At 35.2% G+C, this 13,595-nt stretch overlaps 1 protein-coding gene across 1 annotated transcript in view; it reads left to right on the top strand.

Moving 5' to 3' along the window:
- Nucleotides 1-6,761, top strand: part of LOC130232702 (adipose secreted signaling protein) — a 63,081-nt gene extending 56,320 nt beyond the window's left edge. The window contains exons 5-6 of the mRNA XM_056462678.1: nt 3,699-3,824; nt 5,786-6,761. Coding sequence (XP_056318653.1) covers nt 3,699-3,824; nt 5,786-5,886 — 227 coding nt within the window. The 3' untranslated portion in view covers nt 5,887-6,761. The remainder of the gene's footprint in view (nt 1-3,698; nt 3,825-5,785) is intronic.
- The last annotated feature ends 6,834 nt before the right edge of the window (nt 6,762-13,595 follow it).

Genomic DNA, 13,595 nt, shown 5'->3' with positions numbered 1-13,595 from the left:
TGAAGAAAAACTCCACTGTCCCCGATTATTGCGAAGGAAAAACTCCACTGTCCTCGATATTGTGAGGAAAAACTCCACTGTCCTCGATATTGTGAAGAAAAACTCCACTGTCCTCGATATTGTGAAGAAAAACTCCACTGTTCTCGATATTGTGAAGAAAAACTCCACTGTCCTCGATATTGCGAAGAAAAACTCCACTGTTCTCGATATTGTGAAGAAAAACTCCACTGTCCCCGATTATTGCGAAGGAAAAACTCCACTGTCCTCGATATTGTGAGGAAAAACTCCACTGTCCTCGATATTGTGAGGAAAAACTCCACTGTCCTCGATATTGTGAAGAAAAACTCCACTGTCCTCGATATTGTGAAGAAAAACTCCACTGTTCTCGATATTGTGAAGAAAAACTCCACTGTCCTCGATATTGCGAAGAAAAACTCCACAGAACAACCACATTATCTATGATATTGTAATAAAAGCTGTAATTCACGACGTTCGCGTTATCCACCATATTCATAAAAATGACATTATCCACGATGTTGCACAGAAAAACTACATCAAGCATGATATTGTATCCACAGTATCGTGCACAAAGCCATGATATTCTGTAGAGAAAATCAATAGTGGCTGGATCCAGATTTGCACATGCAATCTCAGACATGCAATCGCAGGAAAACTATGCTGTGTAGAAAATTCGACCAATCCTAGCAAAGCATGAGAGGAGCTCTTTAGCTCCGCCTGTTTCTATAAACCTCCGCTAATGTCATATTTAGGTATATTACATGCACACTGTTATGCAATAGTTGTGACCAACAAGTTTAAATGACTTTTTTACATTTGTCATTTTGAATTGGATTGTCATTCACAGCACTTCTCTCAACTCTTTTCCTCAATAATTCATTAATTACACAGTCCTTTTTTCCCATTTTCATTTTTTTTTTGCTTCAAATTGTGGTTTATAGCTGGTTGCATTTAGTTAATGGCTTTTAGCGCTTTAACAAAGACATTAAAATGAATAGAATGAATAGAAAATAAATGGAAAAATACTTTTTAGAGCAAAAAGAAAAAATGGGCAGGCACTAATGCACTCTATACTATGCGCTCGACCAATGGTGTTAATGTCTGGGCAGGGCTAAGTGTATAAATGCCACCTGTGATGCTGAAATTACAGCTCGTTGCAGCTTTAATGCATTTTCCATTGTGCTGAGGGATTGTGTGTGTGTGCGTGTTACTAGGAAAGGATAAATATAGATATCAGACTGTATTTGTGCCCATTAATGGATACACTTCTACCACCTCGCTCATTCCTAAACTGGTGTGAGCCACAGGAAAACAATTCTTTCCACATGAAAAGAAACATACATCAGTAATTTATAATAAATATTATAGTGTTTTTGAACCATACTAATGGAGAAGTATATTATACTGTATAATAGTACTTACAACTCTTTGTTAGGCTACAGCATTACTGTAGTATTAACTATATTGAACTGATCAACAGTAATAAATACTGTAGTATACAGTGCTCAGCATAAATGTGTACACCCTATTTTGAAAATTAATATTTTTATCCATTTCTCAGTAAATATAGGTATAAACACTCACTGGCCACTTTATTAGGTACACCTGTCCAACGGCTTGTTGACGCAAATTTCTAATCAGCCAATCACATGGCAGCAACTCAATGCATTTAGGCATGTAGACATGGTCAAGACGATCTGCTGCAGTTCAAACCGAGCATCAGAATGAGGAAGAAAGGGGATTTAAAGTGACTTTGAATGTGGCATGGTTGTCAGTGCCAGACGTCCTGGTCTGAGTATTTCAGAAACTGCTGATCTACTGGGATTTTCACGTACAACCATCTCTAGGGTTTACAGAGAATGATCTGAAAAAGTGAAAATATCCAGTGAGCGGCAGTTCTGTGGGCGCAAATGCCTTGTTGATGCCAGAGGTCAGAGGAGAATGGCCAAACTGTTTCCAGCTGATAGAAAGGCAACAGTAACTCAAATAACCACTCGTTACAACCGAGGTCTGCAGAAGAGCATCTCTGAACACATAGCACGTCCAACCTTGAGGCGGATGGACTACAGCAGCAGAAAACCACACCATGTGCCACTCCTGTCAGCTAAGAACAGGAAACTGAGGCTACAATTCACACAGGCTCACCAAAATTGGACAATAGAAGATTGGAGAAACGTTGCCTGGTCTGATGAGTCTCGATTTCTGCTGCGACATTCTGATGGTCGGGTCAGAAATTGGTGTCAACACTTAGAAAGCATGGATCCATCGTGCCTTGTATCAACGGTTCAGGCTGCTGCTGGTGGTGTAATGGTGTGGGGGATATTTTCTTTGCACACTTTGGGTCCATTAGTACCAATTGAGCATCGTGTCAACGCCACAGCCTATCTGAGTATTGTTGCTGACCATGTCCATTCCTTTATGACCACAGTGGACCCATCTTCTGATGGCTACTTCCAGCACCATGTCATAAAGCGTGAATCATCTCAGACTGGTTTCTTGAACATGACAAATGAGTTCACTCTACTCAAATGGCCTCCACAGTCACCAGATCTCAATCCAATAGAGCACCTTTGAGATGTGGTTGAAAAGGAGATTCTCATCATGGATGTGCAGCTGACAAATCTGCAGCAACTGTGTGATGCTATCATGTCAATATGGACCAGAATCTCTGAGGAATATTTCCAGTGCCTTGTTGAATCTATGACACAAAGGATTAAGGCAGTTCTAAAGGCAGAAGGGGCTCCAACCCAGTGCTAGTAAGGTGTACCTAATAAAGTGGCCGGTGAATGTATGTTATTTTGTAAGATAAGCTGCAGATTAGTATCGTATGGACTAATTTAATTTATATGTACAAATATAATATTGTATAGTATTTAAAAGATAATTTGTGAGTGGTGTACTCATATACAGGGTGTATGCTGAGCACTGTACTTTAGTTTGTACTACAGTAAACTGGTGTATTGTAGTTGTAGAAAACTACAGCATTGAGTCATTTGTTTATATCGCTACAGTGGTTGTGTTACTATAACTGCTATAGAGCTACCACAACAGAATAATTCAAGTATACACACATACACAACATTTTTGCTGCTAGTTTAAACAACTTATTTAAAATAAGCTGAAACAACACAATTCTGTATATTAATACAGAAGCTTAATTTTTTTGTTTAATCCACTCAAATTTGTTATGTTAACTTAATCGATTTGTGTTAGGATGAAATTAATGAATTGTGTGACGGTGTACGCTTCAAAAAGACATATTTTATGTCATAATTGAATTTAAGTATTTTAATTCATTAATATTTTATTTTTATGTTTTTTTTCATTGTTTATTTATTTTCTTATTATTGCTATTATGCTATTATTTATTTATTGTGATTTTTATTAGGCATGTGTATATACGTATTCTGTTTATTAATTAATTAATTATTTATTTGTATTATTTTTATTTTTTCCTTTTAACTTTGCATTGTTAAAATAGGTATTGTTTGTTGGTGTGTTTCAATGTGTTTTGTGATTAATAGTTAAAATGTTAATAAAAAGATGCAATAAAAAAAAACAACAACACATATTTACTTAATCTCACAGATAAATTCACATGATAGTCATGTAAAGTTAATGATGTTGAATCTGTGTATAATAAATGTTCTTCTACTGTGTGTGTGTGTGTGTGTGTTCAGGAGGTCTAAGGGTGACGTGTGAATATATGGCCCACCAGGAGGGAGTAATGTGTGAGGAGGTGCAGATTCTTAGCGAGAGCAAAGAGGATGTGTGTGTGAAGGTCAAAGTTCACGCTCGTGTCATGGGTAAGTGACCACAGATTGTCCACTATTTTATTATTTTTTATTTAGGCACACTGTTTTAGCTTGTTGAATATATTGAATGATGGAGATGTTCAATGTGAGGATATTTGCTGCCCTCTGCTGGTGTTTTTATGTAGAACTGATCAGAGTGATATTAACCACACCAGGGGTTTTCAAACTGGTGAGCTAGGGGGTCCGCGAAAAACTTGGCAGAAACAAAAAATGATTTACGAGATACTTTTTTTCCAATCCTAAAATGATTAAGGACCAAATCTATATATCGTTTTAGGATTTATATAAGTGGATACTTAATTTTAATGTGTTTATCACCAACTAATAAGCTAAATAGTTTTAAAAACAATAGCATTTTAATAATTTAATTAATTAATATTTTAATAGCAGTTTACATTATACAGAATTTTAGTTTACATATTTATACTTGAACTACATAAGTGCCTTTAAATTTTAGGCAAAGGGGTCCCCTGCAAAGAATCATCATATTTGGGGGTCCCTGAGATTAAAAAAATTGAAAACCCCTGAACTACACTACATGCATTTGCTCATTCTACAGTATTTGTGGCATAATTAATTTCTCTGCTTCTCTGATTGGTGCGAGTCACACGTCATTAAAACCATAGCGAAAGACAAACTCTGAGGCTTTCATTTCAGAACAGAGTTCAGCAGAGTCTCAAACCTTAAATCTCATATAATAGCACTAAAAAAGCTTTTATTATGTCATACATTTTTCTTTTATGTATTCACAAAAGCCAGGAATGAGATCCCACAACATCTAAAAACAATACCAACATTGACTTTTTAAAAATCCCATGCTCCTCATCTGACGGTCAACTATCCCTGTAGCCTCTAAGTTAGTAGCCTGCCTCCCTCTATTTAGTATGTTTGGTGATTGTTTCTACTGTTCTCATGTGTTGATGGATGAGATGGCAAGTGTGTCTGTATGTTTTTATGTTCTGCAGAGCAGGAGCCTGCTGAAAAACAGCATTCATGCGGAGTCAGGCCCGATTATCTTTTAATCTTTTCCTGTTTAAAAAAATCAATATATAATAATAATTAATATTATATAGCACAAGTACTTAAGCATGTTTAATGAGACAGAGAGAGTCTGCAACATCCGCCATGTAACCACTATAAACTGATATATAACTGTGGCATAGGCTATGTCACGTGCATAAATCACGCCATGGACATTACATTAAGATGCCTACTGGTTTAAAAATGCCTAGATTAAAATTTGACGACCAAATGAGAACCTTTCTGTCATAAACTATAGTAAAACAGCTTCTCAATAACAATTTAAAAACATTTAAACCCTGCGAACACATTAAATACAGGAACGGAGAAAAGAACGCTCTTTTATTATCAGCTGTCAGTCAGCGCCTGCTCTTTTTTTTTTTTCCTGGTCATTTGCCGTGTGCTGTATAAATACAGACAACTGGATATGAGTCTTCATAAAAATGATCAGATACAAAAAAAAATAAATCACAGTCACAAAATCGGAACGGACCATCAAGATCTGCATTGTAAAAGCAGCCTCTGTCACCAGTCTTGCTGTGTGTATTGCTGCATTTATCATCCTGATACCACTTCAGGATACAATATTTGAATCATTGGATGTACATGATCTCCCAGAGTGGTTGGGATTAGTCCTTGGCAGTGATGCTCCATCTAGCACAAGTATTGGGCTTAGGGAATGTCATGATATTGCAGTCCAAACCATCACTGATCCACCACCATGCTTCACTCTGGGCATGCAACGGTCTTGGTGGTACGCTTCTTTGGGGCTTCTCCACACCTTAACTCTCGCACTTTAAAATGGTATTGGGGAACAAGGGAAGGGACGTTCGCAAGTGCATTTTTAAAAGTGAAACGCAGCTTAAGAGAAGCAGAAAAGAGTATTTTATAACAGCATAATATACAAACTATCTTGTTTTCTGCTCTATCAGACCGTCATCACGGGACTCCGATGCTGCTGGAAGGTGTGCGGTGCATTGGAGCAGAGCTGGAGTACGACTCTGAGCAAAGCGACTGGCAAGGCTTCGACTGAACGCCCGAAACTCACTTCAAACTTCCCAATCCGTGCCACATATCCGGTTTCGGCAGTGTCGGAATAGGCCAGATCCTGGAAGTCTGTTGCCGGCTGCTCAGCAATGTCTCTGCTTTCTGCTCACAGTGTTTGGAAAACGCACTGTGCTTTCTAGGTTTTACTTACTGTTACAATGGAATGCAGGAATGATCTGTCGTTTACTGTAGCTCTATGTGATTTGTTGTATTGCAGGTTTGGAAACAAAACAATCAAATAGTGAGTAAATCTATTGTCTTAAAGGGACAGTTCACCTAAAAATGATAAATCTGTCATCATTTACTCGCCCTTCACTTGTTCAAAATCTATTAGAGTTTCTTTACTCTGTTGAACACAAAATAAGATATTCTGAAGAATGGTGATTGCTGGCACCCATTGACTTCAATAGTATTTTTCCTACTATGATAGTTGATGGATGCCAGCAACCAGCATGCTTCATTGTTTCTCCTTTTGTGTTCAACAGAACAAAGAAACTCAAATAGGTTTAAAACCACATCGAAGAGAATAAATAAGGTGATTTTCATTTTTGGGTGAACTACCCCTTTAAAAGTGACATGTTTACATTTACTTAAAGTGATTAAACTCATTGCAACTTGTAAATGTTAAGTTGACTTAATTTTTATAATTATGCACATAATGATTGTAAAGCAACAGGTTTATTCATTTTAAATTAGTCAACTAATCACTTTTTAAAGAGATAATTCACCCAAAAATAATTCATCATTTGTTCACCCTTGTTTTAATCCTTTGTAAGTTTCTTTCATATGTTCAAAGCTGAAAACTTGTAACAATTGACTTCCAATAATAGATAAAACAAATGCTATGGAAGTCAATGGTTACAGGTTCAGCATTTTTCAAAATATCTTCTTGTGTTCAACAGACGGAAGAAACTCAAAAGTTTTAAACCACATGAGAAAATGCATAAGGTGATTTTTCAATTTTGGGTGAATTTTTGGGTGAACTACCCCTTTAAAAGTGACACGTTTACTTAGTTCATTTACTTAATAATTGTAAAGCAACACGTTTATTCACTTTAAATTAATCAACTAATCGCTTTTAAAGGTATAGTTCACCCAAAAATTCATTTACTCACCCTTGTTATCAACACATAAGGTTCTTTCTTCTGATGAACACGAAAGAAGATATTTTGAAGCATGCTGAAAGCCTGTAACCATTGACTTCCACTGTATTTGATATTCCTATGGCCATCAATGGTCACAGTTTTCCAGCATTCTTCAAAATATCTTCTTTTGTGTTCAACAGACAAAAGAAACTCAAAGGTTTCAAACACCAGAGAGAAAATAAATAAGGTGATTTTCATTTTTGGGTGAACTACCCCTTTAAAAGTGACAATTTTACTTTTACTTAAAGTCATTAAACTCATTGTAACTTGAAAATGTCAAGTTGACTTAATTTTTATAATTATGCACAAAGTTCGTTTACTTAATTGTACAGCAACAGGTTTATTCACTTTAAATTAGTCAACTAATCACTTTTTAAAGGGATAGTTCACCCAAAAATGATGCATTATTTGCTCACCCTTGTTTTAATCCTTTATTAGTTTCTTTCATATGTTGAAAGCTGAAAACTTGTAACAATTGACTTCCAATAATAGATAAAACAAATGCTATGGAAGTCAATGGTTACAGGTTCTCAGCATTTTTTAAAATATCTTCTTTTGTGTTCAACAGACGGAAGAAACTCATAAATGCATAAGGTGATTTTCATTTTTGGGTGAGCTACCCCTTTAAAAGTGACACGTTTACTTAGTGATTAAACCCACTGTAACTTGCAACTGTTAAGTTGACTTAATTTTTATAATTATGCACATGCTTCATTTACATAATTGTAAAGCAACACGTTTATTCACTTTAAATTAGTCAACTAATCACTTTTAAAGGTATAGTTCACCCAAAAATTCATCTACTCACCCTTGTTATCAACACATAAGGTTCTTTCTTCTGATGAACACAAAAGAAGATATTTTAAAGCATGCTGAAAGCCTGTAACCATTGACTTTCACTGTATTTGATATTCCCATGGTCATCAATGGTCACAGTTTTCCAGCATTCTTCAAAATATCTTCTTTTGTGTTCAACAGACGAAAGAAACTCAAAGGTTTCAAACACCAGAGAGAAAATAAATAAGGTGATTTTCATTTTTGGGTGAACTACCCCTTTAAAAGTGACAGTTTTAATTAAAGTGATTAAACCCACTGTAACTTGCAACTGTTAAGTTTACTTGATTTTTATAATTATGCACATAGTACTACTTAATTGTAAAGCAACAGGTTAACTCACTTTAAAGTGAACTAAACACTTTTTAAAGGGATAGTTCACCCAAAATGATTCATCATTTACTCACTGTTTGTTTCACACCTTGGAGTTTTTATCTTCAGTTGAACACAAAAGATATTTCGAAGAATGCTGAAAACCTGTAAACATTCCATAGTATTCGTTTTATTTACTATTGGAAGTCAATGGTTACAGGTTTCTTCAAAACATCTTTTGTGTTTAACAAACTGATAAAACTCAAAGATTTAAAACCACACAAGAAAATAAATGAGAATTTACATTTTTGGGTGAACTACCCCTTTAAGAGTGACACGTTTACTTGAAGTGAGTAAACCCATTGTAACTGTTAAGTTGAATTAATTTTTAATAATTATGCACATATTTCAGTTACTTAATATTTATAAAGCAATGGGTTTCCTCACTTTTTTAACGTCCACTAAGTTTTTAAAGAGATAGTTCACCCAAACATGCATCATTTGCTCACACTTGTTTTAGTTTCTTTCATATGTTGAAAGCTGAAAACTTGTAACAATTGACTTCCAATAATAGATAAAACAAATGCTATGGAAGTCACCCTTGTTTTAAACCTTTATAGGTCTCTTTCGTCTGTGGAACACAAAAGAAGATATTTTGAAGAATGCTGAAAACCCGTAACAATTGACCTCCATAGTATTTCTTTCTATAATGGAGATCAATGGTTACAGGTTTTCAGCATTCTTCAAAATATCATCTGTAGTGTTCAGTAGTAACTCAAAAGTTTTGAACCTACTTGAGGGCGAGTACAGTGAGTTAATGTTCATTTTGTGGTCAAACTATACCCTTTAAAAAGTGTGTTTTGCTCTAATCTAATTCCGCTATTATGACTGAATGTCTCTTTTAGATAAAGACAAATATAGTAAGCTCTCCTGTCTGTGTTACTGCACCTTTCTTTCCCCGATCTGATGTGATTTAACACTTTTAAGCTCCTTTCTGGTCTGTGCTCACTGTGAATCAGCCTGTTGTTTGTGCCAGCAGGGGGAGCTGCTGACCATTAAATCAATCCTACATGTCGCAGCATGAACTCTGACATCATGGCTTAAAAAGAGTGAATGTTTTTGATTCATCTACTGAAATAGATGTGATGCCTATTTACTCGGATCACGTCGGAAAATCATTTCGTCTGCCCTGATAGATTTGAACGAGATCATCACTTTTTAAGGGCTGTCCATTCACCCTGGTCTGTTTTGTAGAGCCGAAGTGCCTAAAATCATCTTCAGTCTTAGTTGAATTGATGCCAGCGTGTATTTCGAGCCATTAAACACTGAATGTTGGCAGCCTTATTCATTTACCGAATGTCCATTTAAAGGGATAGTTCACCGAAAAATTGTGATTTACTCACTTGTTCAAAACCTGTTTGAGTTTCACTAAAGAAGATACTTTGAAGAATGCCGAAAACCTGTAATCATTGACTTCCATTTGTTTTCAATGCTTCAAGTCAATGCTTACAGCAGGGGTGTCCAAACTCGGTCCTGGAGGGCCGGTGTCCTGCAGATTTTAGCTCCAACTTGCCTCAACACACCTGCACGGATGTTTCTAGAAAGCCTAGTAAGTGCTTGATTAGCTAGCCCAGGTGTGTCTGATTGGGGTTGGAACTAAACTTTGCAGGACACCGGCCCTCCAGGACCGAGCTTGGACATGCCTGGCTTACAGGTTTTCAGCATTCTTCGAAATATCTTCTTTTGTGTTCAACAGTAGAAAGCAACACATAGAGGTTTATGACCACTCGAGGGTGAGTAAATGTACATTATTTGGGTGAATGTCCCTTTAATTGCATCTATGTAAACTTTCATGTGTCTTTTTTTTTTTTAGTGTTTACAAATAATTTCTCCCAGAGCAAATAATGTTATTGTATCTGTCAGTTTTTTATTATTATTCTCAAATAATAAAATTCACTTGACTTCGAAACCATTTTTTCAACATTCTCTTTGTTTTTGAAGAGAGAAAGATCAGGAAAAAAACACTTTAATTCTAGTTATCTATATTATTATTTTAATTTAGAATTATTTACTCTTTCACAGTTATAACAAAAGAGTAATAATGATCAAATGAAATGAATAATAAATGTAAAAATAAGTAATTAAATACACACAAAATATTAAAAACTAGTCAAATAAAGTACTCATGCAAAATATAATAAAGGAGGTCTCCTAATGCATTGCTTTTAGATGGAAACAAAAACTTTTTACTTTCAAATAATAAAATTCACTTGACTTCGAAACCATTTTTTCAACATTCTCTTTGTTTTTTGAAGAGAGAAAGATCAGAAAATACCACTTTAATTCTACTTATCTATATTATTAGAATTATTTACTCTTTTGCAGTTATAATAAAAAAGTACTAATGACCAAATGAAATGAATAATAAATAAAATAAGTAAATTAAATATAAAAATAAGTAATTAAATACACACAAAAATATTAAAAACTAGTCAAATAAAGTACACGTGTAAAATATAAGGAGGTATCCTGATGCATTGCTTTTAGATGGAAACAAAAACTTTGTACTTTCAAAATAATCTATAAAGCATGTTTAGGAGTCATAAAACTCGTCAGCGTTATCTTTAGCAGAAAATCTATTAGTTTTAAAGACTTCAAAAACATTTCTAATAATTGCTGTTATTGTTGAATAGCCACTAGTGGTCAGTGTACTATCAGCAAATTCAGTTTTAGAGTGTCTGTGTTCAATTCAAGTCATGTTTATTTCTAGAAACACCATCTCCCAGTTACTCTGATCTAGAACAGTTACTGAGCTCGTGCTGTATTGAACAGACACACGTCACTTCATAAATATAGTAGACATTTTTCTAAATTTATTTGTGATGTCTTGGTCACACTATTTGGAGGGCCGAGTGGTCAGTGTACTATCAGCAAATTCACAGTTTTAGAGTGTTGGTGTTTAAGTCATGTTTATTTCTCTAGCGCTTTTACAATGTAGATTGTGTCAAAGCAGCTTAACAGAGAAATTTTAGTCAACTGAATCTGTGTCAGTCCAGTTTTCAGTTTAGTTCAGTTCAGTGTGGTTTAATTTTCACGGCTCAAAGTCCAAACACTGAAGAGCGAATGCATCGATGTGCAGCTCCCCAAGTGGTAATTGATATATGCACAAAAATAATCATAATGCTTGATAAATGTGTCCTTAGAGCATTAAACCAGTGTTATTATGCTACACTGATATACTTTTACCCATATCTAAAAATACATTGTCTATCAAAATGATTGATTTTTCCGTTGTGCCAACAATTATTAGCATATTAAGTAAAGATCATGTTCCGCGAGGATATTTTAAACATGTCCTACTGTAAATCATTTCAAACTCAATGTCTGATTCGCAATGTGCATTGCTAAGGACTTTATTGGTGTTTCTCAACCACGTTCCTAGAAGACCACCAGCTCTGCACTTAGCCATGTCTCCTCAACCAAACACACCTGATTCAGATTATCAGCTAATTAGCAGACTGAAAGACCTGTAATGGGTGAGACCGACAAAGGAGACATCCAAAACATGCAGTGCTGGTGGCCTTCCAGGAACGTGGTTCAGAAACACTGATTTAGACAACTTTAAAGGTGAGTTTCTCAACATTCTGATTTTCTTTGCATCCTTACATGATCAAATATCTGTCTCTCGACCACATATTAACAACACCATCACACATTACTGTAAAGATTATTCGCTCACACTTTATTTTGATGGTCTGTTTGTTGAATTTAAGTTACATTGCATCTACATGCCAACTAATTCTCATTAGATTATAAGTAGACTGTTAGGTTGGGGTTAGGGTTAGTGTAAGTTGACATGTACTTGCAAAGTTTGTTATAGTCAGTTTTAGTATCAATAGATATTAAGCAAACAGTCTGCTAATACTCAAATAGACCATCAAAATAAAGTGTTACCAATTATTCATCTTTCTTTTTTAAATAAATTATGGATATAACAAATGTATTAACGTCAACTCATACATGACTTTGGTTTTCTGTGTGATGGAGAGCTGATCAATTTAATTTGCTGTGCATTTCTGTAATAAAACCTATTACAGTAGCTCCATCACACTGAAAACAATGCCCAGCAAATCAAAACTGGAATCAATTCATTTCAGTTTTGTTTTTAATTCATCCAGAAAAGTTGAATTATTAATTTAAGCAGTTAGTGACAATATTATTACCCCTCTTGTGAAATTTGAATTCTTTTTAATATCGAAAGTGATGTTTAACAGCAAAAGTTCATTTTCTATGTATTTCTATACATAAATTTATAAATTTTTTAAATGTAAAAACTGCTAAGATCAAATTATCTTTTTCAATTGGCTATATAACCAATGCTGTAAAATGATTGCTTAATTAATCTAACTTGCCTAGAGGTTAACCTAATTAACTGCACTTTAAGCTCAATCTTGCGAAATATCTAGTCAAATATTATGTTATCATGGCATAGACAAAAGAAATTTATTAGAAATTAGCCACTAAAATTATTGTTGAAAAAAAACCTAAACATGGTCGTCACGGTGGTGCAGTGGTTACCCAGAACTGGGTTGCAACCGGAAGGGCATCCGCTGCGTCAAACATATGCTGGATAAGTTGGCAGTTCATTCCGCTGTGGCAACCGCTGTTTAATAAAGAGACTAAGCTGAAAAGAAAATGAATGAATAAATGAAACCTTAAACTGGGAGTAATTTATTTATTCATTCACTCATTTTTATTTTATCGGAGGTTGCTACAGCGGAATTAACTGCCAACTTATCCAGCACATATGTTTTACGCAGCTGATGACCTTCCAGCTGCAACCCAGTACTAGGAAACACCCATACACACTTATTCACACACATACTGCCAATTTAGTTTATTCAATTCACATATTGCCAACATGGGGAGAACATGCAAATTACACACAGAAATGCCAACTGGCCCAGCAGGGACTCAAACCAGCGAACTTCTTGCTTTGAGACAACAGAGCTAACCACTGAGCCACAATTCTTTTAACTTCAGCAGAAACAGCAGTTAAGAAAGCATGAGCATATTCATTTAAAATACATGAATAAATGTGCAATTTCCCGCCATCATGACGAGAGGCGGGTTCATTAAAACGAAACCGTGTTTGAGACTCTCCAGACTGTACATTTCTGGCTATATATGTGAGGCTAGGGTTTGAATAAACATTTTTCTTTGCTTGAAATTACAGCACAGAAAATATCTGTCATCGGCATATAAAAATATCAGAAAATATCAGTCGTTTCATGCATCATAGATCACAATGGAGGTTCTGTGGAGTCGGGAGCGGTCACATACTTCAGATTATTCCTGCAAATTTTGTGAAAGAAGTCTTCACATACAATCTTTAATAGAAGTC

The sequence above is a fragment of the Danio aesculapii genome, chromosome 7 (genome assembly GCF_903798145.1).
Source record: "Danio aesculapii chromosome 7, fDanAes4.1, whole genome shotgun sequence".
Lineage (NCBI taxonomy): Eukaryota > Metazoa > Chordata > Actinopteri > Cypriniformes > Danionidae > Danio > Danio aesculapii.
The sequence above is the reverse complement of the archived record's forward strand: the minus strand, read 5'-3'. Positions and strand labels throughout refer to the sequence as shown.